Below are 26,391 nucleotides of genomic sequence, written 5' to 3'. Positions count from 1 at the left end.
ACTTGTGCAATTCTTCATAAGGAGACTATTCAATCCCATAGGGGAAAGTTTGCTAATTTTTCTCCCATCCGCACAATCACATCGAATATATCTTAAATGATGAAACTCATGTCCCAGCCACCTCTTCTCCAACCATGGAACCAATCCTAGTCTCAGACCATGCCTGTATTTCATTACTCTATGATATTGCTTACAATACATAAGAATCAAAACATGAAGAATGAATGACCTCCTCCTGGAGGAACCCTCCTTCAAGGAAATAATAAAAAAAGAGATTAATGAATACATAGAGCTCGATAGGTCTTCTGGTCTAAATGCACAAATCATCTGTGATGCCCTGAAATTAACTATCCGCCGGCACATGATTAAACTTATGTCGAAATTAATCAAACTAGACAACAAAACCTTAGACCAACTAGAACTAAAAATAAAAGCATTATAGAAAGATCTTGAATGCACCAAAGACAAAACTCAATTAAACAATCTAATTAAACTCAAGTGTGAATACGACAAGCTTCTGAGTAGCAATACACACCTAATAGTCCAAAAACACAAAAGCATCAAATTCTGTGACCAAAATAAAGCTGGTAAAATACTTGCATCTTATTTAAAACAGACCCATCAGAAGACAAGAATAACATATATAACCAATGAACATCGCATCACATTGACAAACGAGAAGAACATCCTAAATACCTTTGAAAAATATAACCATAACCTCTACTCCAAAAGTATAAACACATCTTATGATGTATGCTTAAACTACCTCAACAAAAGTAATGGAACTAAGATAGATGATTCAACAAAAGAATCACTAGAACAGCAGTTTTCTCGTGAAGAAACTTTAAACATAAAAATTCTCCCCCTTAATGTCAAGGATCTAAATCACCCAGCCAAACAACAGAAAATCCTAGACTATACACATAAACTTAAGGGAGACCTCATTCTCCTTCAAGAAACCAAAGTGCCAATCATCCTAAAAAAAAAGATGGCTTAATGACTTATTATGCTCCCCAGCCACTAACAACAAAAGTGGGCTGTTCACACTTTTATCGAAAGCCTCTAGCCTCACAATCCTGTCCTTAGAAGCAGACACCGAAGGCAGATGGCTTCTTACTAAAATACAGAGGTACAACACTGAAATCATAGTCATGAGCATCTATGCCCCCAATAACGACAACCCTACCTTTTGGATTAATCTCAATAAAAAAACTCTCAACTTTACCTCCCAATTACAGAATGATTCTAGGAGGGCAGTTCAATTTACCCTGGGACGCCACCCTTGACAGGAATTCTGCATGTCAATTTAAACCCAACAAATCCCATAAACATATGCTAAACTTGTGCAATTTTTCATGAGGAAACTATTCAATCCCATAGGGGAAAGATTGCTCATTTGTCTCCCATCCGCACAATCGCATCGATTATATCTCAACTGATGAAATTCATGTCCCAGCCACCTCTTCTCCAACCATGGAACCAATCCTAGTCTCAGACCATGCCTGTATTCCATTACTCTATGATATTGCTTACAACACATAGGAACCAAAACATGAAGAATGAATGACCTCCTCATGGAGGAACCCTCCTTCAAGGAAATAATAAAAAAAGAGACTAATGAATACATAGAACTCGATAGGTCTTCTGGTCTAAATGCACAAATCATCTGTGACTCCCTGAAATGAACTATCCGCCGGCACATGATTAAACTTATGTCAAACTAAATCAAACTAGACAACAAAACCTTAGACCAACTAGAACTAAAAATAAAAGCATTATAGAAAGATCTTGAATGCACCAAAGACAAAACTCAATTAAACAATCTAATTAAACTCATGTATGAATACAACAAGATTCTGAGTAGCAATACACACCTAATAGTCCAAAAACACAAAAGCATCAAATTCTGTGACCAAAATAAAGCTGGTAAAATACTTGCATCCTATTTAAAACTGACCTGTCAAAAGACAAGAATAACATATATAACCAATGAACATCGCATCACATTGACAAATGAGAAGAACATCCTAAATACCTTTGAAAAATATAACCATAACCTCTACTCCAAAAGTAATAACACATCTTATGATGTATGCTTAAACTACCTCAACAAAAGTAATGTAACTAAGATAGATGATTCAACAAAAGAATCACTAGAACAGCAGTTTTCTCGTGAAGGAATTTTAAACATGATCAATACAATGAAAGCCAGGAAGGCCTTGGGCCAAGAGATCTTCCCGGCATCATTCTATCAAACTTGGGGTACCTCCCTAGTCACTCCCTTAGAAGACTTATTCACCCACTTCTCCTCCACTGGCTCAGTTGAGGGCTCCACTGCAGAGGCAACCATAATTGTTACACCCAAAGAAAGGAAAGACTCATCCAATCCGAAGAACTACCGACAAATATCCCTCATAAATACAGACTGCAAAATATATGCAAAGATCCTAGCCCTCAGAATAGAGCCCATTCTCAAAAACATAATACATCCCTCTCAATCAGGATTTGTCAAAGTGCGATTCAGTGCAGATAATATTAGACTTTTAATCCATGAAATTGAAATAGGCAAACTCCTGCACCAACCAACCTGCGCGTCAGCACTAGATGCAGAGAAGGCCTTTGATAGGGTATTGTGGGCCTTCCTCCAAGCCTCACTCACCTCCCTCAGCTTTGGCCCTGCTCTCTCAAAAAATGATCCTTGCTCTATATAATGAACCAAAAGCTAGAATAAACATCAATGGTAAGTTCTCTAATCCCATTTACCTCCAACAAGGAACGTGACAAGGGTGCCCTCTTCCCCCCTACTGTTTCTACTAGTGCTAGAACCCCTTCGTACATTAATCAGAGAAAATCCATTCATGCTCGGTATCCCTTTTTCAACAGGCCCACAAAAACTAGGCGCCTACGCAAATGACATTCTCTTTTTTACCACACAGGAACACTCAGCCTTGCCGCACATCATATCCACCATCAACAACTACTACCAAGCTACTACCTCAACAAGGAAAAGACAGAGGTTCTTCCCCTCAATGTGTACCACAACAGTTCACACATCAGCCCCTATGGACTAAAATGGGTCCCAGATAAGATAAAATACCTGGGTATATGGTTCACCCATAACCATAAAGACTCCATCAATCTCAATGAGAAAAAGATGGTAGACAACATCAAAGACAGCTTAGACAAATGGTCAATCAGGTTCATCACTTGGTGGGGTAGAATAGAATCTATCAAAATGATGAGTAGCCCCTCATTAACTTTTAAACTTTTTAATCAGCATGTCCCCCATATATCTCTCAAACACCTTTTTTACTAAAATAGACATGTTACTTACTGAAGCCTAAGAAGCCCAGATTTACCCTAAAGAAAGTGAGACTTCCCCAAAAAGTTGGCATCCTAAACATACCCAAGTACCAGAGATACCAACATTCCTTCCTAGTGAAACAGGGGAGCCAGTGGCCCCTAACCACTACCAACCTCTCACTGCAATGGCTCACTATTAAAATTGCCCTCGCGTTAAACCTCTATTCCTCACTTCATTTCTAACCATGAAAAAAATTAAAACACACCACCCTAGAAACATTCTATCCAGCACAGCACAGGCACTCCGAAAAAACTACCCAGGAAAATTAAACACTCATGTCTAGACTTGTTATGGTACAATGAAAACTTAAAACTAGAAGGGAGAACAATGTATACAGAGAAATGGCCAGAAAAATATAATCTCCTGGTGAGAGATATCGGCACTCCCTCATAACCCATACCATTCTCTCAAATGAAAGACAAATTTGACTTAAACAACCTAGACGTTTACCATTTCCTTAAAATAAAATCACGTATAGCCAAACATAAACCTCCAACCCTGTCCCGACCTAGCCAGCACATGAGAACAATTTGCCAATGGCAGTTACCTAGCTTCCAAACCAAACTTCCTCCTATCCCCACTAAAACCTGACCAAATAAACCAACACAAGACAAATGGGTAACCATATTGGTCACCTACCTAGAGTAACCTCACTTTAAACATAATAACCCCATCACTGGCACATAGCAGCAGTTAGTGAATTGCCAATATGGCCCACTGGACTCCGGCTAAACTTTATAAACTAGGCATCGTCTCCTCCGACACATGCTGGAGCTGTGAAAAGGAAACAAGACACTTAAAACACATGTTAATGGAGTGCATCTCCACCAAAAAGTTGTGGCCTGACATCAGTAATACAATACCTCAAATACTTCATAAAAAATGGACTGACATTAAACAAAGAGGACCCACTCCTATGGGACATCCTAGTCACAACTGGACTTAAAGTTATCCTCAATGAATGGAAAGACTCATCCTAACCATCCCCCCACACATAGTGGGAATTGGTCCAATTCACCATAACTACCTGAAACTCACTGAACTTATATTTGATGACAACACCAATGAAGAAGATCTGGTGCAAACTAGACAACTTTATGTCTCATTTGTCTATGTAACCACGATCATCGGATCACTCGATCATTCATGCATTCACTAACTCATTCTCTTGCCCTCCCCCTCCACTCCCCACTCTCCCACCTTCTCATCTCCCTCCCCACCACCTTTCCCATGTACTCCCCTCTTCTTCTCTTCTCTCGTCTCCGCCCTTTTACTCTGACTCATTCATCTATAACTGAGGTACCTTAATCATTCACCACAACATCAAAAACCACTTGGTCACAATACATACACTGACTGACCTTACCTCACCACCACAAACAAATACACTTATCTCCACTCACTACTTTTATAAATGTGGAACGACTTCTCAAGCTATACCCTACTATTGGCACTTATTTTGATGGTACCATACAATATAATGCTTCTTTTTATTTATGTTATTTAATTTTACTATTGTATAAATTCCCGAAAAAAACACTTGAAATAAAAAGAAACAATTGTCTGGATCCCACCACTCACATGTGACTGGTGAAACAAACAGTTCTTCCTGTTTTGCAGCCTAGTTAAAATGTTCACACATTCCTAGCCTTAACAATGTTTAATGGATGAATAACAATGGCTGATTGTTTTTTGCTCAATTTCACTTTTAGCTAATGATGACGGGCAATCTGTGCCCACACTCACATGAATTTACTAATTACACTTTTTCAAGAGTTATATAACGGACCACATTTTTACAACACAGTTCATGGAGGTCTAAGCACCATCTCTCCTACTGGGAAACACGTGACTGAGCATTTTGTTACATCAAGATTTGAGTACAAATTCAGAGAAGATGCAATAAAGAATATCAGAACAAATTTTAATGAGACAACAATCTTGTGACTGGCATTAGCTGGTAAAAGGGTATGACTCATAAATGTATTTTATTTAAAGTTTTCTGGGAGCACTGCACAATGGTTTGGTTGCCTCAGAGCTTTATGATTAGGGCTATGCATATGGGAGACAGTGCCAGACATCTGTGTCTGTTTCAGGAGATAAATATAGGGGTGCTTTCCTGCACAAAAACAATTGCAAGAGGTGTTTTCCTCTTATTATGTGTGCAGCATAATGCAGCACACATAGAAAGAGGAAAGACATAGAGAAATAAAGACATTTCTCCCCATTGCGTCATTCTTATACCACCCCTAAGCTGGCATAGGAATCTGACACATTTCCAGACTTGAAAATTCGGGAATGCACCAGATTTCTTCCGATTCCATGGGTCTTGCATGGGGACACCATGAGCAAAACCAATGGAACACCCCTTTCATGCAGTGCTATGCATGAAAGGGGTCCATATTTACATGGCCATAAAAAGCTTCACAAGGTGGCTTTGCGTGGCCTTGTAAATACCGGATGGCACACTGCAAAACCAGAGCGTAAAAAAAAAAAAAAAAATGCTCTGGTGGGTTAGTGTGCCCATAGGGCCTAGTAAATTAAGTCCTAAGTTTTGCAAAGTGCACCTCTGGCACTTGCATGGGTAGTATGACTAGAAATGTTTAGTAAGGTAGCCAGAAGAGTGATTGTCAATTGCTTGTGCAGTAGACAGAGAATCTCCAGTTGACATTTCTCTATTAATGACTGATATGAAGTAAACTCATGTTCAAAGCAATTATATGAAGGAAACAACTTAAAATAATCAGACACTTAGGCCCTAATTATGACCTGGCGGTCTTCAGACCGCCAGGGCCGAGGTGGTGGTCTCACGGCGGCCAAAGCGGTGGTCTGACTGCTTTGGTGGCAGTCATGACCGTGTCGGTTGGGCCAGGGTCAGACTACCAGCAGCATCAGTTTCCCTCCAGTAGAGGGACTGGTGGTGCTGGCCGTCCTAATGTGCCAGGGCAGCACTGCATGCAGTGCCACCCTAGGGATTACGACCGCCCCTCCTCTCCACCAGATTTTACACAGCGGTTGCACCGCCATGTAAAAGCTGGCAGAGACAGGGTGCAGGGGGACTCTTGGGGTTCCCCGCACTGCCCATGCACTTGGCATGGGCAGCACAGTGGCCCCCATGGACAGTCCCGTTGCGCTTTTCACTGTCTGCATTGAAAAGTGCGACGGGTGCTGTTGCACACTATGCACTGCAACATTGACTCCGGCTCAATTATGAGCCACCGTCAATATTGTGAGGTTTCCCCTCTGGGCCAGCGGGTGGAAACACCATTTCTGCTTGCTGGCCAGTTGGGGAACTCCTAATGGGCCTGCGGGAAAGCAGCCGCACTGGCGGCAACCTGACCACGGGAGTTTGACGGGCGGCCTTTTCCGTCCGCCAAACTCTTAATGACCCCCTCAGTTGGTTAAAAACTTAAACCTCCATTCATGTGTGAATTTTGTTTACAATTTTGTCAAAGTGTTTTGTTTGGATTGTGATTCTTTAATTGAATAAAATGTAGGTTGAACACTTCAAGCACACATACATGGACAGAAACGTACCTGTAAGATAAACTATTTTTGGGCCATTTAGGTTGACCAGGGAACAGTCTGTAGTTTTCCACATCAGGTACTCCACAGCGAGGTGCCTTCATAACTTCCATAGTCGAGTAGTCTAATTTTCCAGTTACCGGAAGTCCAAAGAATGTTTGCATTTCTTTGATTTTACCCATCATGGGATTTTCTCCTGCTACCATGTGACCTACATGTTGTTCACCATCTTTTGTAAAGTATTTGTCAAGGTATTCCTGAAAAAAGAAAAAGAAAAAAGTTACATTAAAAGTGTATATCTGAAGTGAACACAATTCTCAGCTCTGGTTCAAAGTATAATGTAGTCCCAACCGTCAGTACTATTACCAGCTACTTTCAGTATTGCCATCAAGACGGGTCAGTCCATAAAAGCTACTCACTGTAAGGCACTGCTAAGGCCTGCATCTCATGTACTGACTGTGCTTGTTCAAGGACCACACAAAATATAAATGGAAAACTTCTGTTGATGCATCTCCTGTTGACATTTGTGTCAAAATCTGTTCTAATCATTTGGAAAAACATTCATTATCTATTTGAGCACCCTTGATTGGCATGGGTGAAATGCAACCTTAGACGCACCTATTTGATTCTTAATTACAACAATTCAATTAGCAGTCACAAACCACTTTGCAAAAAACGTGACACTTACCTGCAAACTTAGATTGCCTCTTAGCTGTCGAAGTACATTTTCACTCAAATACAGAAGAGCTGTTATTTAGCCAACAAAACTAGTAAACATTTTGCTGCTCTCTAATGATGTTATGTGGATTCAAGGATTATGGTATTAGTTGTCATTACACAAATGAGGCTTTGTGGCCAAATGACAAGTACATTTAAATGAGGGACATATGGAAACACACAGAATGGCATTGGGTGTATTGCATACACTTAGTTGAGATTCAGAATGCACAACAAATCTATCCATTGTACTTCAATTACATTTATTAATGTACTTTGGTGCATCTTTTTGGTACCAATAATTTCACAAAGGACACAAAATCAAGCCAAAGAATAAAAATGGGGATGAAAGTGACCGAGGAGAAAACAAGTCCCGTAGTTGCTCTCTATACTCTACAACTGCTGTGACCCTTAAATGACTGCATCTGGTTTAGATAGAATTAGAGAAAGGTAGAAAAGATATAATCCTCCTATCAGGAGTGGTAGCATACTTTAATACACAGGTATGATTTCCAGATGAGCTCTGATGAAAAAATGACCACAATCAACCTGCAATTGGATAAAACTGTATGCTACAAATCTATTTTTTAATCAGACTGGTGTACCTTGCCTTGGAGCTGTCTAAAATAGGGAACAATTTATGAGGTGATTTCCATTAAGTGATTGTGGAGAAGGTAAATCATCATGGGTTTGGATCCTCTAATTTCAGATCTTCTCGCAGGTCACATCATCATTTTTTCTAGTAACTTAATAGTAGGAAGAAAATGATCATTACTACTCTTACATTATTATTATTATTACTATTATTATCATCATCATCACACTCTATCATCTTTACTGCATGTTTTATTAAATGCACATTTTAAAATTATCAGTCTGTTACATGTATCTATGTATGATCTTCCATATTACTCTAAAATTGCAAACAATTACACAGTAAAAAAGCATTGGAAAAGCCAAAAGCTCTGGTGTTGGCCACCAGGTTTTTAGTATTTTTTTGCTTCGTCATGTTTTTTGCAAAACTTTGTTTGGGAAGCTTCCAGGCCTTCATTAATCTAAAACAAAACATTGGCTAAAATCAAAATGTTTTTTGGTCTAATAAAACACACATAACCATAACACTTCCTAGCACTAGAGGGAACTACTTTGTGTGTAGATGTGCTACCTGTGAAAGGGAAGCAAGATGTAACTCACTGTGAAGTCAGTCAGTGGGCAAAGTGGACTGATGCATTGCCTCTTGATGCATGCTGGAGTGGGTAGAAGAAAAATGTGAATGGCACGACCACAGACAAAGAAAGTCCGGCTGAAACCCCCTATAAGTAACTAGGTTGCTCACATAATTTTAGTCAAAGGTCTTGGCTAACACACACCTAAAAAGCTAAATGGTTCTGGAATTAGCTGCCAGGCTCTTGCCTTTCAGAAAGAAGGCAAGAAGGAAAGAAAGGAGCATGCAAAAAGAAAGAAAGAAAGAAAAATACAAAGAGAGAAAGAAAAAAGCAAGCAAATAAGACAGAAAGAAAACAAAAAGGAAACAAAGAAGGAAAGAAGGAGAGACGGGAGGACAAAAGGAATAAGCAAGGAAGAAAAAGAAACAAGAAAGAAAGAAAGAAGAAAAGAGAGAAAGTGCGAAAGGTGGAAAGAGAAAAACTAGAAAAAAAGAAAAAAGAAAGATGGATATAAATTTAGAGAATGAAAGAAAGGAAAAGGGAAGGAAAAGGAATACAAGGGCAAAAGGAAGGAAAAATATAGAAAGAAGAAAGGAAAAAAGATAGAAGGAAGGAAACATGAAAGAAGGGGAAAAAGAGAAGGAAAGAAAGAAGGAAGGGAAAAGAAAGAAGAAAGTAGAAAAAGAAATACAAAATGAGGACAAAGGTAGGAAAAGGCAATGATAAGGCAAGGAAATAAATAAATAAATAAAGCAAGAAAAGAAAGAAGGGAAAAATGACAAAAGAGAGTACTAACAAAAAAGAATAGAAAAAAGAAAAAAGGAACAAAAATGCCAAATGGGCAAGGAAATAAGGCAAGAAAGAAAGGCACGAAAATAAGGCAAAAAATAAGCGAAAGAAAGAAATGAAGAAAAAAGAAAGGAAGAAAGAAAGGAAAAAAGAAAGAAAAATAAAAAAAGAAGAAACAAGTAAAGAAAGTAGGAAGGAACAAAGAAAGACAAGGAAAGCATGAAAGACAGAAGGGAGGGGAAAGAAAGAAAGATAAGAAAGAAAGAAAGAAAGAAAGAAGGAAGGAGAAAGGAAGAAAGAAGGAAAGTAATGAGGAAAGAAAGCAATGAGGAAAGAAAGGCAGACATGGTTGCAAAGATAGAGCAGACTCATGAGCTTATGTTAAGAGTTTGTGTGAGCTGATCTTTGTATTACTGTTATCTATTAAAAAGCTCTGCTCTACACAACTGTTTAAGCCTAGTGAAATACTAGCAGTCAGATAAAAGAAATGCCACTTCAAAAAGAATTTACAACATCATTGGCAGAAGATAGGAACTGATTAACCTGGAGTGTGGCCTATGCATCGGAAGTGTCCAGCTCTCACATCAGGCTATTAACAGAAAGGCAACACTAAAGTATCCTCTAATGTGCTTATTGTGAGAAAGTTAAATACCATCACTCAAAGTGAAGTTAACCCATGCCTCAAGTAGGCTGATCCACTGCCCCATGCTGTATGTTTTAGCGGGCGGAAGCAAAATGTAAATGACACAACAACAGACCAATGGATGAACAGGTTGCAGAAAGTAAGTATATTGTACATATAATTTTAGTAAAATCAAAAGGTCTTGACCCTACAATATCCTAACATTTACATTTGTACTCAGATACTCAGGTATCCACATGAAATTATTTATGTTCCATCAAATCCTTCAGCTTCTCCAATCTTCACTTCATATTAATCTGGTGGACGTTTCTGTCAGCATGCTTAGAATCCTCTTGGTTAGCCTACATAGGCTTACCTAAAAATGCAAAAGCAGTCTGCAAAAGCCTGAAAACCTAACAGCCAAGATTTCCCTTAAAAACAATGTCAAAACATTTCACCGGTCACTGGACGTCTTTATGATCAAGTTTATAACTCTCACCATCATGTACGCAGCCTACTGGAAAATAGGCTCTAATTACCATAAAAAATTGCTTCCAATTACATTCCAAACTGAAATCAGCCACTGCATTTGATCCAACAGTGTTCCTTTGAAAAACTATAGCATTGTGGTGACTCATTAAGTATCCAGTGCCTGCATTCTGAAATACCTAAAATCCCTGCATAAGGTAAGAGCAAAGTTTTTTTGTGATTCAACAAACTTCTCAGAATAGAACGTTCAAAACAGACATTTTGACTGAACCATGATTTTCCCCATGGCAGTGCTTGATAAATAACAGTTATGTAACAGTTCTTGCCTCTGACTGAAATATAACTACCTTGGACTTTTGATCTAATCATGGTATCCAACACTACTTGAGCATCATGAAGTTATCATCCGGAATATCTTATAGAATTACATAACAACAACCTCAGGACACATTTAATAAAGAAAAGTACAGATGATAATGTCAAGGCCATATGGTCACCTAGGTTTATGATGTAACTAGGAGGGATTGGAAAAGGTTGAACAAATCTAGATGTCTGCCAACCTAAAACGAAATAAATAATTTTGGCATAAAGGATAATTGCTTTAGATGATGGCAAATAGTAGGTCATATCTTAAATTAACAGTGTGTACCTCAAATACCTGGGCACAGTAACAGTCTGTGCCTCAACCTTCCAATCAGCCTACAAACACACAAAAAGACTGATTCACAAATTAACATTTACCTATGTAAATTTGCTCATGTGCAAATCTACTATTGCAGCTAGCTTTAAATCCACCCTTTCCTATATTTACCATTTCCAAATGTACATACACACCTAACTGTGTACTTAAATATCTCCATCCCCGTAGTGGGCTCTCCTACAACAGGATTTATGAGTATAAAATGACTACTAAAAACTTTTCACACATAGTTAGAGAACTTCACCACTGTGATGGAGATCTTCTTTTGGAAAGTCTAAAATATTACACATATTTTCAAGAACATGTAATTTTAAATTTATTTACAAAATGTATTATAAGCTTAGATGTAATAAACAATTAAATGTTACAGCACATTAACTCATTAAAATACATTTTTATTAATGAATTACTTAAAATATATGTATTTAATTTATAAATAACATTTATTAAAATGCACTTAATTCTAGTATGAAGAATTATTTAAATGTGATTAGTTTTCATGTTTTAACACAAAACAAATATATGAATTTTATTTTATTGTTAAATTACGTTTAAAGTAAGATTTGTTAAATTTTCAAATAGTAGAGCAATTATTTAATAAATATATTTCATTTTTTCAACATTAAAAAAAATATTGATATGTATTTTAAAAGTCAAATAATTATATATTTGACATTAGTACCTATGGGGTGCCCCGCCTCCATTATTTTCTATGGGAGTGTGTTGCAGTATCTGTGATGGATCATGTGTAATGCTTAGCTTCAAAGATGGGCTGAAGTAGGTTTACTACTCTTTTATCACCTTTAGGGTGGTAGAAGTGTAGTTTGCAGATAGCAATGGTCTTACTTCTTTTGGGTGGGTGCTTGTAGTATTCTGTCCCTCCCTAAACTGTTCCTGACTTTCCCCTAAACCCCTTACATATTATAGGGGCTTGCCCAGATTTACTACTAAGGTTTTGATTCACAAACTCCATGTTGTGGTAAGTTGAGTACTTACTTAATACAAAAATATACAATACACAAACCTACGGGCGGCCATCTCCCACCACTTCTATCATTTCTATGGGGAGATCTCTACAGATGTCAGTTTACTACTTAATAGTAAATGTAGGTGGGATGGGGTATTGGAGGGGAAATACGTACTGGACACAAATGACAATACAAATGCCTAGAGCATCTCTGGACATGCCAGTCCAGAAATTGAAGGGGCCCCTTCCTTCAGGGTCCCCAGCAATTCAATTCTTTAATGTTCCCAAGAGAGAGGTGTACATGCCACACACTCATGAGACAGAGCCCAACAAAAGTCGAGGAACTACAAGTCCAGAGCCCTTCCACTCCAGTTAGGGGCACCTCCTCTCCTCTCTTTTTTGTACACAACCCATTGTTTTTGGTGGATGTAATTATAACACAAGTTTAATGTAAATGAAATGTGCCCCATAGAAAACACCAAAATTATGTTTAGTGTAGAAAATACAACTCAGAATGGTTCAAACCTGTCTACTGCCTTGTGGGAGTAGGATTGAAGGTCCTAGTCATATAAATAATTGTTTGCATTTATAGAATGCATTCTGGGAGTTGTAGTATTTCAGCTCTATTTGCCAAGATAGGCGCTGCATGTAACTATTGTAAATTGCTTCTAATTCTGTTCTTAATGTACCACTGAGTGTGTGCCAGCAGTGATTGATTCATAATGTACACCTATTAGAGACTATAAGTGCTCATGATTTCAAAACTACGATCACTGCGTGTGACAGTTCTGATTCATAACGTATCACTGTGAAAGCTGAATTAGTTACTAATGATTTGCATTTATTATTTGTTAAGTATGTGCATGGATTTAGAATAACATAGAAAATAATGTGTGACTTGGAAAAGGTGCCCACTTGAGTGGCTGCCATGAAATACGTAATGTTATTAAAGAATGCATATTATTATTAGTTAATGTGCATGTATAGAGAAAATTGATTAGTATATTATATTAACGATTTTATGCTATGTATTTGTTTTAATAACTTTAGGCCATAAATTGGCGAGGTTTGGGCCTAGTTTGCAAAGCCTCATGTCAAGCTGCAATGTTTCATAAATGCTGGAAAATGTATTGTAAAACTAAAGAAATAATGCTTTCATTGTTCACACTGTGCTTACCAAACGATTTGTAGATGTCTTTAACTTTCTCATGAGAATGGCTTATAGAACCATGGTGTACTAGAAAATGCAACAAAGTAGACATGATACGTGAGAGTGAAATTTTCTCAGAAACAAACAATGGATGCATTGACTGAAGTATGGATTGCAACAAAAGAGTTTCCTGACGAGCCTGACGATGGGAACAGGAGAAGAGGAGCCAATCATCAACGTGTGAAAGACATTTAGTTATATCTTAGATTTGGGTTTTAGTTTTTATTGGGCCAACTGTAAACGTACAATTTTCTGACCAATGACGATGTGGAAGACTCTTTAGGGAATTCTAACTTAGCCTAACTGCAGAGAGAGAAAGTGCCATTCTTCTTCTTCGTCCACTGTCTTATCCTGATTGAGCAGCTGAACAGTTCCTTATGACTTTATTTTCTAACTTTGACTTTATAGCTTAGTTTTCTAATGGTGGATGCTGATCCCTTAGAAATTATGTCTTAACTGGTTCAGGTAGCCTAGAGCCCACCGTGCCTGAGCCATACTCTTTCACTGTCCCGTTGCTGAAGCTGACCAGACGGATGTCCAACTAATGAAGAGAGTCGCAGCTTGCCGATCCATTGGGGAGAGATATAACAAAATGCTGTTAATCGCTGTAGGTATTTTTTTTTTTGCTATTTTAATAAATGTTTTCCAAATTATTTTGACTAAATTGTTTTTGCGTGAAGTCCAAACATGCTATGCTAATTGGAGGGTTAGTTATTGATCACAATGTTGACAAATATGACTAAATAAGAGTTTATCTTTTTTCACCTGTTGAACTCAGATGTATGTCATTTCTATTGCTCAGCTATTGTTGCTATTAATTTCTACAATGACTCTTGATAGCTTAACTGCAAATGCATTAGTTAAATTAAGATTCTTCAGAAGATTTGGTCAGCCAGTGTTATTCATATATGTTTATCATTCGGTATTGAGACTAATATACGTGATGTTAGCATGGTTAATATAGGGAAATAAACTTTATAACTTTTACCAAAGGATGCTGTTATTCATGGCCACATGGGTCATGGTGCGTGAAGTTTACTGACTCAAGATTTCAGACTGTTGGACTTTTTTGCTTATGCAGGGTCATCCCCAATCTTTTTGCCTCCTATTTATTCTGACCTGTTTCTATTGGCTTTTGAACTCTGAGCACTTTAGCACTGCTAACCAGTGCTAAAGTGCATATGCTCTCTGTGTAAATTGTATTGTTGATTGGTTTATCCATGATTGGCATATTTGATTTACTAGTAAGTCCCTGGTAAAGTAAACTAGAGGTTCCCAGGGCCTGTACATCAAATGCTACTAGTGGGCCTGCAGCACTGGTGGTGCCACCCAGATAAGTAGCTCTGTAATCATGTCTCAGACCTGCCACTGCAGTGTCTGTGTGTGCAGTTGTTAACTGTAAATTCGACTTGGCCAGTGTACCCACTTGCCAGGTCTAAACATTCCCTTTTCTTACATGTCAGACACCCCTAAGGTAGGCCCTATGGCAGGGTGCAGTGTATGGTTAAGGTAGGACATATAGTGATGTGTTTTATATGTCCTGACAGTGAAATATTGCTAAATTTGTTTTTCACTGTTGCAAGGGCAGTCCCTCTCATAGGTTAATATGGGGGCTACCTTTAAATCTGATTAAAGTGTAGATTCCCTTTGGGAGCGGATGGGCCTTTGGAGTTTGGGGTCTCTGAGCTCACAATTTAAAAATACATCTTTTAGTAAAGTTGACTTTAAGATTGTGTGTTTGAAAATGCCACTTTTAGAAAGTGAGCATTTTCTTGCTTATACCATTTCTGTGGCTCTGCTTGTTTGTGAATTCCCTGTCTGGGTCAGTTTGACAGTTGGGCTGGCTGCACCTCAAACTAGACAGTGACACAAAGGGAGCTGGGGTGTAGTCTGTATTTCCTGATAAGCCATCTGTGCTACGAGGGAGGGGAGGAGTGGTCACTTACACCTGAAAGGGTTGTGCCTGTCCTCACACAATGCAGTCTCCAACCCCCTGGTGAGTGTCTGGGGCCTGGCCTGGGCAAGGCAGGATTTCACATTCAGAAGAGACATTACTTTGAAGTAGGCCTACTTCAAAGGAGGAATTGGGTATAAGAAGGGCACCCAAAACTACAGACTTTAGAACAATTCTGGACATCAAGAGAAACCTCTGCCTGGGGAAGAGCTGAAGAGCTGAGGAGAAGTGCTGCCCTACCTGTGACTGTGCTTTGTGGAGCTATCCTGCAATTGCTGCTTCTGCCTGCACAAGGGGACAAAGGCTGGACTTTGTGGTATATTCCTGCTTGAGAAGAACTCTCCAAGGGCTTGGACTGAGCATGCCCCCTGTTCTGAAGTCTCAGGGACAGCAAAGACTTCTCTCTGCCAGCCCCTGGAGTCTCTGGAGAGCCTCCTACCCTGACAAGTGGTGCCCTATCCAGTCCTTGGGCCTTTGAAAGGAAAAACTGGCAAAAATCCAAGGAAATCGACTTCAGACGACTCCGGACCGACGCCGCTGCTGAATCTGGTGACGCCGCCTGCAACCGACTAGTACGCGACGACCTTCGCAGGCCCAACACCGTTGCAACACCGCCAAAGTCCATGACTCCGTGGATGTCGCCACACCACGTCGTGACCAACGCCACTCGAAGTGCGCAGATTCAACGTTTTGCACAGATGCTGCGATCCCCAACTTCGCGCATCGGCTTGTTTTCACTCTTCACCAAAGGTACCTGGGGGTCCGCGTGACTCTGTGGTATTAACACCTCATCAAAGCATTTTGTGTTTCTAAGCGCTATTTTTGAATTTAATCTTTAAAAATGTATAACTTGACTTGTGTATGTTGGATTTTTGTCGTTTTGGTCTTGTTTTGTTTAGATAAATATTTCCTATTTTTCTAAACCCGTGTTGTGTCATTTTGTAGTGTTTTCACTAAGTTACTGCGTGTGTTGGTACAAATACTTTACACCTAGCACTCTGAAGTTAAGCCTACTGCTCTGCCAAGCTACCAAGGGGGTAAGGAGGGGTTAGCTGAGGGTGATTCTCTTTTACCCTGACTAGAGTGAGTTTCCTTGCTTGAATAGGGGGGTAACCTGACTGTCAACCAAAGACCCCATTTCTACCACAGCTGAACTTGATTGTTGCGCAAATTGTTGTTACTAGATTTGGTTGTGAATAAACTGAAAATAGTGATGGTGAGATTCCTCTAATCGTGGTCAAAAGATCTATCGAACCTCTCAGACGCGTTCACACCACAAGCTATATTTGAAGCAGTACCAAGTCATTGATTACAAATACTCAGTGTGACAGTACAGATTCAAAATCTGCACACGTTCAGTGTTGCATTACTCCTTCCTCCTGGTAGTACTGTTCCATAAACTACAACACCAACCAATATTCAGTGTGGCAGTACTGATTCATAAACTAAAGCACTTAGGCCTGAATTTAAGAAAAGTTGCACTGCATCGAATGCAGAGCCACTTTTCTTGTGCTCCCTAATGCCCCCTTACTGCCACAATGTGTGCACCGTATTTAATATACAGCGCACTATGGTTCAGGGTAGGGGCAATACTGTCAACATTTTTCATGCTATTTATGACCTGTTCAGGAAAACAATGGTATGCCCCCTTTTAATGCCCCCCTTGATTACATTATGCATGGCGCAGGCATAATGTGTCAGGGGGGCTACAAAGTGGCTCAATGCAAGTGTTGCGCCAATTTTTAAATATGGCTCAGCGAATTTTGCCTCCTTGGGCCACATTAGCGTCATAAAAAAATTATGCTAATGTGGTGCAAGGAGGTGCCAGACCCTGTTAAATTTGGGCCTTAGTGTAACAGTACGGTTTCATTGAAGTATAAGCACTAGGGGCCATATGTACTAAAGCATTTTCCCATAGACACAGAATGGGTAAAATCCTTTTGTACATCTGGCCCTAGATGTGGCATTTCTGATTCACAAAACAATTGCGACAAGCACTCGGGGTAACTGATTCATGTTAAATCTACAGCAAGCATATAATGTGACAGTGTTGATAAATAAGCTACATCAATAACAAGCCAGCATCGTGACCGTACTGAAAAATAAACTATAACACTCTATGCAACAGTCCTGATTCTTACATTTTATCTACAACAAGCACTCGCACTGCTTGTGTGAATTTGCTGAAATTAAATAAAGAAACGTGATTTTCTATTTGTATTTCTCAGCAAAAAATGAAAACCTCAAAGGTTATTTTGCTTACTTAAAAAAAAAACATAGTAAACTACTATTTTGATAACTTAATTTCCAATGAAGGTGACATTTATTTGCGGGTATTTTAACTTATCACTAATGCTGAAAAAGAAATCTGCATTTTTTTTCCTGCGGAGATTTCCCACGACTAGTTGTTATGGGTGAGAAATATCCCTTGAGACCTTATCGTTCAAGAAAATCATACATTTGAAATAGTTTGAAGTGCAATATTTTAAACTTTACCGACTCTTATAGTAGAATCACAGTTGCTCATAAACTGAGTGCAGACTCATTTCCCTCATTTATTTAGAAGACTGCACAACAAGAAAAACTTGGAGCAATCACATTACCGTTGCTTCGAAAACATCGCACTGTTCTAAGAGGAGAAAGACACCCGGCAGGTCAGCCCTGCGAGGGAGGAGGGATTGTTAGAGACGTTATTGAACTACAGTGGTAGAAAGACCTCTTGGATTATGCAGATTAATTTGTACGTGTCTATAAAGATGTCTGCCTCCTGGAACAGGGCCACCTCCTGCAGTAAAGACTGGGACAAGGAAGCTGGGCGAAGGGGTCAAGTGACAATACTGCACAGAAAATGAGAGAATAGCGCATGGCAGCAGCGAAAAACTAACAACGCAGCAGCCAAAAGATAGTGGTAATTTGTTTACATAAAATTTGGGTAAAAGTTGCAGTAATTGCTGTACTGTAAATAAAGTTTCCTTTAACATTAAGCAAAAATGCGGTAAAGGGTGCAGTAACTGTGTTATCCCAAGCTATTGCGCATTTATGGCCTGGAAGTTTTTAAGTCTATAAGTTTTACTGCTGTAATTTTACCACCTCATCGAGATCTTAGCATAAGGCCTTATACTAAAATGTTTTAAGGTAAGCCAGAATATTGTAGCAGTGCCTCGATGAATCTTTAGATGGAACATGCCAGCTGCTGATTCTGTACATTAGACTCTTTTGAAAAATCTCAGGATGGTAGTTATTTTGGTAGCCGGTTGTGCACAGGCTTGCCTTACCTGCACAATTCTAATTTATAAGAACAACCTTTGCCATATTTACGGAAAACATGTTTATCATAGACTCTGATGTTCACAGCAGAGGCTGGAAAACTTTAACTGGGATGTAATTAACTTGCCAGCGAAAATACCCTTGAAACTGATGATTACTTTGTTCGAATTATACTCTACAATTATCCAGTTTTCAGATATCGCAGGATAAGCCTTCATTTTATAAACTTCATCACCTGAATCGGCATATTTTGAAAAAGTAACGCATTTTGGGAAATGTTGCATTTAATATGTGTGCCTACAATTAACATGAAATTAGAAGATCTGGTAAACTACTTTGACCATTCTTTCCTACACTAGAAATGCATAAATTAATGTTGACTAAAACATGTTGTGGAAATGTTAAAAGATCATGCCTCTTCCTTCCACGAGCGAGGCACACTCCAGCTCAACTTAAAAGTCAGCAAATTGACTCGTTATGTTCCATATCTGTGCAACCGAATGACTTCAGATAGATGAAAAATACGTGTCTTCTGATTTCTAAAGGGTGGGTGCAGTTATAAGGAATGCCTTATAAAGTTTATACCCAAAAAAGCAACTGAGTGTAGGGTCGTGCTCACGGGACAAAACCCTGCACTTGTTAATGTTAATGCATGTATTTGATCTAAAAGCATGAATAAAAGTTTTTAGGGCCTGATTTAGGAAACCTTGGATCCCGTTGCGCCCCCCTAACGCCACCATGTGAGCGCTGTATATAAGATACAGCGCACCGTGGCGGTAGTTAAGGGAACTAGCGTCAACATTTTTGATGCTAAATCAGAGCTTTGCAGGTTTAGCGTCATTGAGGCCCAATATGAATAAAGATGTGTCTCTTTTTGACGTCTGCTACAAGCAGGCGTAAAAAGTGCTGGAAAAAAAGATGCAAAGAAATCTCTTAGATTTCTTTGCGCCACTTTTTCGGCCCTCCTAACGGGGGAACACCGGCTTTCCATACATTATGCCCGGCACAGGCATAATGTAGCACAAACGGTTACAAAGTCGCACAATACATGCATTGCTCCACTTGGTAAATTTGGCGCAGCAATTTTGGCCTTGCTGGGCCACAGTAGCATTAAAAAATTACACTAATGTGGCGCAAGGAGGCACTAGGGGCGCTTAAATCTGCCCCTTAGTGAGGTGCAAACAACAACAAACTTTGTTATAGACTTCAACAATAACTGCTACCCCAGACTCGCAGTCTAGTACCTCTGGAACTATCCTTGCTACCCGTATGTTAGAAGTCACTGCAGGAAGTAAAAAGTAACAATATGAGGTGCTGACACTTTTGGTAGAACTGCAGAATACATTTTGGTTTACAATTGAAATATTCATCAGTAAGGGCAGCCAGGATTTTTGGCATGGTAAAGCACATATGTTGAGTGTCAAGAACTAATCTGTATTATACAGTCTTGCCCAAAGTCTCAGCACCTCCTATTTTTTCATATTGCAAATTCTCCTTGTGGGTTTGAAGGGGTGCAACAGTACACTACCAAAACAATTATTCCTGCTAACTAGTCTATTACAAGGAACTTGGAGAACAAGGGGGACCCTTTCAACCTTCTACTGCTGGAAGTAAGGAAGGCTCTAACAACCATACTTATTTTCTGTTGTTCCACTTGCCTTTTATCCAGCCCAAGTGCAGTTTGTGGGGAACATTAAGGGCCTAAAAGTGGTACAAGGAATCAACTCTTTGTTGTCTTTAGAGGGCCAAGATTGTATGCTGCATTTGCTTCCGGTATTTTGGAGAATCCGTGTTCTTGGGGGTGGGTAGAATGCTCCTACCCAAGATTTGAAATGTGAACCAGTGGACTGTGGGGCTTTTCACCAATCTAAAACATATGAGCGGGTCATGAGGTACACCTCGCTATCCAATTTTTGGTCATAACCATAGAGGGTCACCAAAGGTAGCAGCCACTCTTCCAGGATTTCCCCTCTCTGACACTGACATCCTGGATACAAAAACAGTGCATTGATGAGCACTGTTTACTTTCTGCAGCTCCCAATGAGACATACCACTTTCAGTTTGGAAAAACAATTACATTCTGCAGTGCAATGCACACTCTTCAGACTACATTATGATATTAAGGAAATACACATTTTAAAACTTATTTCCATGTTTCATTATTGTGAATACATAAAAAGACAAATTGTTTGTACAAAAACATCACCTCTGTGCTTCTTTGAGCTAGTTCCTTCAAAGTAATTGTAAATTATAAATGTATTAAAAAGATAAGGAGTAAATCAAGCCAATAACATAATTCATAATTAACAGAGATCCAATTGAATAATACTAGTGAGGCCGTACCAGTTTTCTTTTTTAAATCCCTTTTTTGTACATTTCTCCTTCATGTATCAATGTTTTCTATCTGAAGTATACACCATGCTTCGGTGATGTCCCGCTATTGTGATGTCATTAGAATCAAAGCCATATGGTATCACTTCCTGGGACTCAGGAGCTAAGATCGTATAATATAACTCCTCGTAATTTCATTGAGGTCTAAAAGGTTTGTGATGTCACTTGCACTACTGGCATTAATGAGAATGCATATGTATGAAAGTAATATACCAAAACTGGTTTGTGCATTTGGTTAATTTAGTCAATTAAACTAGCCGAAAATGTGGGATTTTGGTTTTGGGTTGCAAAGCATTTAGTTGGTGTAACCATCCATTAGCAGTGTGAAAATCGTCCAAAGAGAAATCACGGTTTAAACTGAGGGTGGGGCATAATTGCCAAGAGTACATTTATAGCTTTGTAAGACAGTGATGATATATTTCGTTGCCCCCTTGCAAATAACATAGAGGTCCCACGAATACGTAATAAGTGGTAGGGCCACAAAGATCAGATGGTCAATTCAGAAGTCATTGCAATACCAGCTTGTGATGTCATTACCTGTAGTTATTTAGAGGACTGTTTATATGTTTTTAGAAAGCACCAACTTTGTTTTTCAATTGCTACTTCCCCCCGTGATTAATACAAATGATTGCAGAGGGAGGAGATGCATAGGAATGCCTCCAGTAAATGTTTATTGGGACCCAACAAGATTAAAGTTGTGAGCTAGAAAACAAATCACTCTAAGGATAACTAGAAAGCAGATTTTAAAATCACTATGTCTCCATTTCAGCACCGAAGAAACATGCAATTTAGCAACTGTTCCCTTCAATTAAAACAGTAAACAAAAACAACAGTGTTATTTTCAAGATGTGATGAATGTGAACAGAATACAGGGCCAACACTACACAATATAACACATGACCCTAACATACTGCGCCTGGGACAGAAAATAGGATATGACACCAAACTAAAATTGGATCACATTAGCGAGTCAGACAGCTAAAAAGGTTGTGCACATTTGGAAATCGGTGCAGGTTTGAACTTGTTAAGAAGTGCTGTAAGTGTGTCGCAGGGTATGGGAGACTGCTTGCGTTTGTGCTTGCCTCAGCCAACTTTGGTGCTAAAATCAGATAACTCAGCAGTAAAAACCGGCCCACCTGGTCATAAAATAGGCCCACAAAAATCAACAGCCTAAAAAATAACACCTACACCGACCTGCCAGACCAGCCGTTCTGGCATTTCCAGATTGCCCTATAACCCAGTCCAACTGTGGACCCTATTCCTGCCTAAGAAGGCTGTATTGGGTGCTTTATGCAGCAGTATCACCGGGATAATTTAAACAAACATCTATAGATACACATGATGTGCAATAGGGTATTTTAAATTATCAGTGGTAGCGTCGTAACTCAGTATGCAAGCAGCTAGCATGGATATATTATCTTTTTAGATCCGACATTAGCCAAGAACATTTGATTTTACCATAGCTACATGTATAACATATTTTCTTACAGAGGCTTCCGGGAATTTCAACTAGCTCTCTTCTTCCGCTAATCTGTTACAGTGTCATTCACATTTTCTCTTTCCACTACAGCATACAGAATGTAGCAATGACACCCCCCCCACTTCACAATGCGTGGCAACATTTTGCCATTTCACAACGAGCACTTCCACAAACAAAGCAGTTCATCTCCTTTCAAGGGACGACTATGGCAATGTGTGCTTTTGGAGAGCAAATATAGTTTTGCTTTTAGACACATTTTTTTATCTTTAAGGTAATGAGAATCCGGCAGTTCCACCAACAATAAAGTGTTGCAAAAAACATAAAAAACAAAACAAGCATTCACAAACCCAAAAGGCGACTAGCCACAGGCCAATGCTTATTCTGGTCGCAGCTCCTGCTTCCCATGCGCCATTCCATGGAGTATTATTCTACTGCACTCCCATAAACATTCCTGCATTGTTGGACCTGGACCTCTCTGTAGAGTCGCCCTACACTGTTGCCTTCCTCTGCCTTACTTTGCTGAATCCATGTTTGTTGGCTTTTACGACTCTGTGCACATTTCCCCTGCTAAACAAGTGTTAAAGTGCTCATGCATTCTCTTGAAAACATTGTAAAATTGTCCTGCAACTGATTGGTATGTTCAATGTATTTATAAGTCCCTAGCAATTGGTACTACATGTACTGAGTACCTGTAAATTAAATGCTACTAGTGGGCTGCAGTACTCATTGTTCCACCCACCAAAGTAAACTTTTAAAACATGCCTCAAGCCTGCCACTGCCACTTGTAGTGCAGATTTAAACTGCTATTTTGACCTAACAAAATAAATCTTTGCAAGGAGTAAGCCTTCTTTTTTAATAATTACAAGTTACCTCGAACATAGGCCCTAAAGTCTCATAGGGCAGGGTGCATGGTATTTAAAAATGTTGGTTTAACTTTTTACATGTCCTTGCAATGAAAAGCTCCTAAAATATTTTATACTATTATAATGGCATCTGTCCCTTGGACTACCACTGGGTTGCCTTATTACACTTCATAAGTGCTAACTTTGATTGTGAGTAACTAGAGAAATTAGGTTTACACTCAAATGATTTATAGTTTAAAACCCTCTCTAAAAAAAGACCATCAAATGTCTTCCCATGCACTCTCAGAAAGACATTGTTCATGCACTTATTATGGCTAGATTACACTGTGCCCTTGTTCTCTATGTGGGGGCTCAGACAGAACTGCTAAATAAACCCCAACTGGTGCACAAATGGAGCAGCATACTTAATTCTGAAAACCCACAAAAGGCAGTCAGTCTGTGGGGGTTTAAAGGCACTGCATTTGCTCTCAATAAGGCAAGGAGTCAGAATTAAAGCCCAAAGTTTATACATCTAGTAGGGCACTCTGATCCATTAGCCAGGGCCTGTTATGTACTCCTAAGGTCCGCAAGCCAGAAGAGTGGAAAGCTCCATTTTGGCGACTATGCTGTGGGATTCCATAGCAAAGCATTTACAGGAGATCGAAGTGGAATCTGCATTTAAATTTAAATTAGGCCTGAAAGCTTTCCTCTTTAGATAGATGTAGTCGAGCGTCATTAACTTCAGTTAGCTTAGCGCAGGGACACTTGTTCGAGAGTAGCTGTCTGTGCTCTATAAATTGCTTTTCATTCATTCATTCAATGATGAAGTCGTATTTCAAGTTACAATGTTGAAAATGCCACTTTTTTAAAGTTGGCATTTGTCTGCCCAAACCAACTGTGCCTTTCTGCCAGTGCCCTGGGACACATGACTAGGAATGGGTCTGCCGTTGTGGATTGTGAATTGTTTCTAAACAATGAGAAAAAGAAATCCTAGGTGTGAAGGGAGAGGGTCTTCTTGACAGGAAGGCTGGGGAGGAGCGGTACATTGCCCCTACTACATTTCAAAGGGTCCTGCCTGCAGCACACACAAAAGAACCTAAAACCAGACCTGTCCTTGCCTTTGTCACCCTAGTCAGTTTGAAACCAGGTCCAGTGGGAGGGGATGAACTGACCAGAAGCCTTTTTTAGAAGTTGGTCACGGACTATCCTCACTCAAAGGCTGGTACCAGGTAAAAATGGGACGGACAGAACCACTTATCAGAACACTCCTGGACCTGTGGAATATTCAAAAGGACGTTCCTGCTTCCAGAAGGGCAGTCCTACTGTTTCAAAAGCTGCCTTGCTATCTGAAGAAAGAAAATTGGACCTACTTGTCTTGATCCCAGGGTACCCAGAAGGACACCAAGAGTCAATTGGCTGACCTCTTGTGTGAGCTACAGAGACACAACCAGCTGCTAGAGGCCTCCCTTTAACTGTCCAGCTGATGTCCACCATCTTGACCTGCATGAGGCTTGCTGCTGGACTTTCCTGGAGTGAGTCCTGAGTCTTGAAAGATAACCCTCTAGTTCTGTGAACTTTAGCTGGCATTAGTGAGAACTCCTCCAGAAGTAAAAGGTGCAAATTGAATGGGCCCTTTGAGACCAAAACTGCCACCCATGACGACAACCAATTCAAAGTTCTGCTGGGACTTGCTCTTCCTGCAGACAGTGACCATCCGCGATGACCAGCAACGTGGGACCTACAATTGCTGATGATAAACCATCATGAAGCTCCAGTGAAGACCGTCTCTTTGCACTACAGCAAAGACTGTCCACAATGCTCGACCTGCTCTTCTAGCAGAAAGCCTCATCCTTGCAGCCATCTCCAACGTGAATGAAACTCTTCACGCTGGATTTGAGAAGGTAACTCTTCAGCTGGACTAACCTGGTCCCTGTCCTACCCATGCTCCAACATGGTCATCATGAACTTGTTACTTTCCTCTAGTCTAGCGGGACCAGATAACCATGAGTGACTCTTTCTGCTTCTTGGAGCTATTTTCAGTCTACTGATTGGACTTTTGTTGTTCTATTACTTTATTAAAATGTACTCTTTTTGGCTAACTCGGTTTGAGATTTTTCTTTTGTTCTATTTTCACTTTATTACTATTTGTTCACTGCATTAATACTTTACATATTACCTCTGAGTTAATCCTTACTGCATTGTGCCAAGCTACCAGAAGAGTTAAGAACAGGTTAACTTAGTGATTTTTGTGGTTTATCCTGACAAGGTCTGTGGTTGTTGCTTGAGTGGGACTTCCACCCCCCTCAACTAACACCTCAATTTCTCCTGACACCAAGGCAGCATAACATGTATAATGCAAGCATCGTATTATTCCAAAATTAAATTTCTCCCATGCAGTCCTATATCCTAACCATCTACCTAAAGCACATTTCCCAGTGGTTTCTATGACTGAAAAAAATCGTAGAAGGACACAGAGGAAAATACTGGGTTGGAGATGAATTGAAATAGTGTGAATTTCCATGTATGGTACATTTTTAAACATACTTTTATTGTTTTGTAATGAAAGTTTTGTCTCACCACAGTACAGATAACATTGTACATGACATTTCCCCTTGAAACATAAAATGAATTAATCACTCGTGAGGCGAGTAGTTTAAATGACTGTGAAGCATACACCCAAGTTATTTGAAAGTCATTTAGCCTTGCAAGAGTACCCTTGTCATTACAGTAGAAACTATTTATAGCCCATCACTTTCTCCCTCTAAAACACAGTTAAATGACACAGTGAAGAGTCTTTGACGTAATTGAGGGGCAGAGGGCGTTATCAACTGCCTTGTTATTTTAAGACATCAATTTAACAATTATGAATCCATAATAAAAACTATTTTGTTTAGGTGGAAATGTAGTT

General features: G+C 39.4%; 1 protein-coding gene across 1 annotated transcript in view; it reads right to left on the bottom strand.

Moving 5' to 3' along the window:
- The window catches only part of MMP20 (matrix metallopeptidase 20), a 156,951-nt gene that overhangs the window by 123,971 nt on the left and 6,589 nt on the right, over window positions 1-26,391 (bottom strand). The window contains exon 2 of the mRNA XM_069203201.1: window positions 6,902-7,146. Coding sequence (XP_069059302.1) covers window positions 6,902-7,146 — 245 coding nt within the window. The remainder of the gene's footprint in view (window positions 1-6,901; window positions 7,147-26,391) is intronic.

The sequence above is a fragment of the Pleurodeles waltl genome, chromosome 8 (assembly GCF_031143425.1).
Source record: "Pleurodeles waltl isolate 20211129_DDA chromosome 8, aPleWal1.hap1.20221129, whole genome shotgun sequence".
Taxonomy (NCBI): domain Eukaryota; kingdom Metazoa; phylum Chordata; class Amphibia; order Caudata; family Salamandridae; genus Pleurodeles; species Pleurodeles waltl.
Note: the sequence above shows the minus strand (reverse complement) of the source record. Positions and strands in the feature narration are given on the sequence as shown.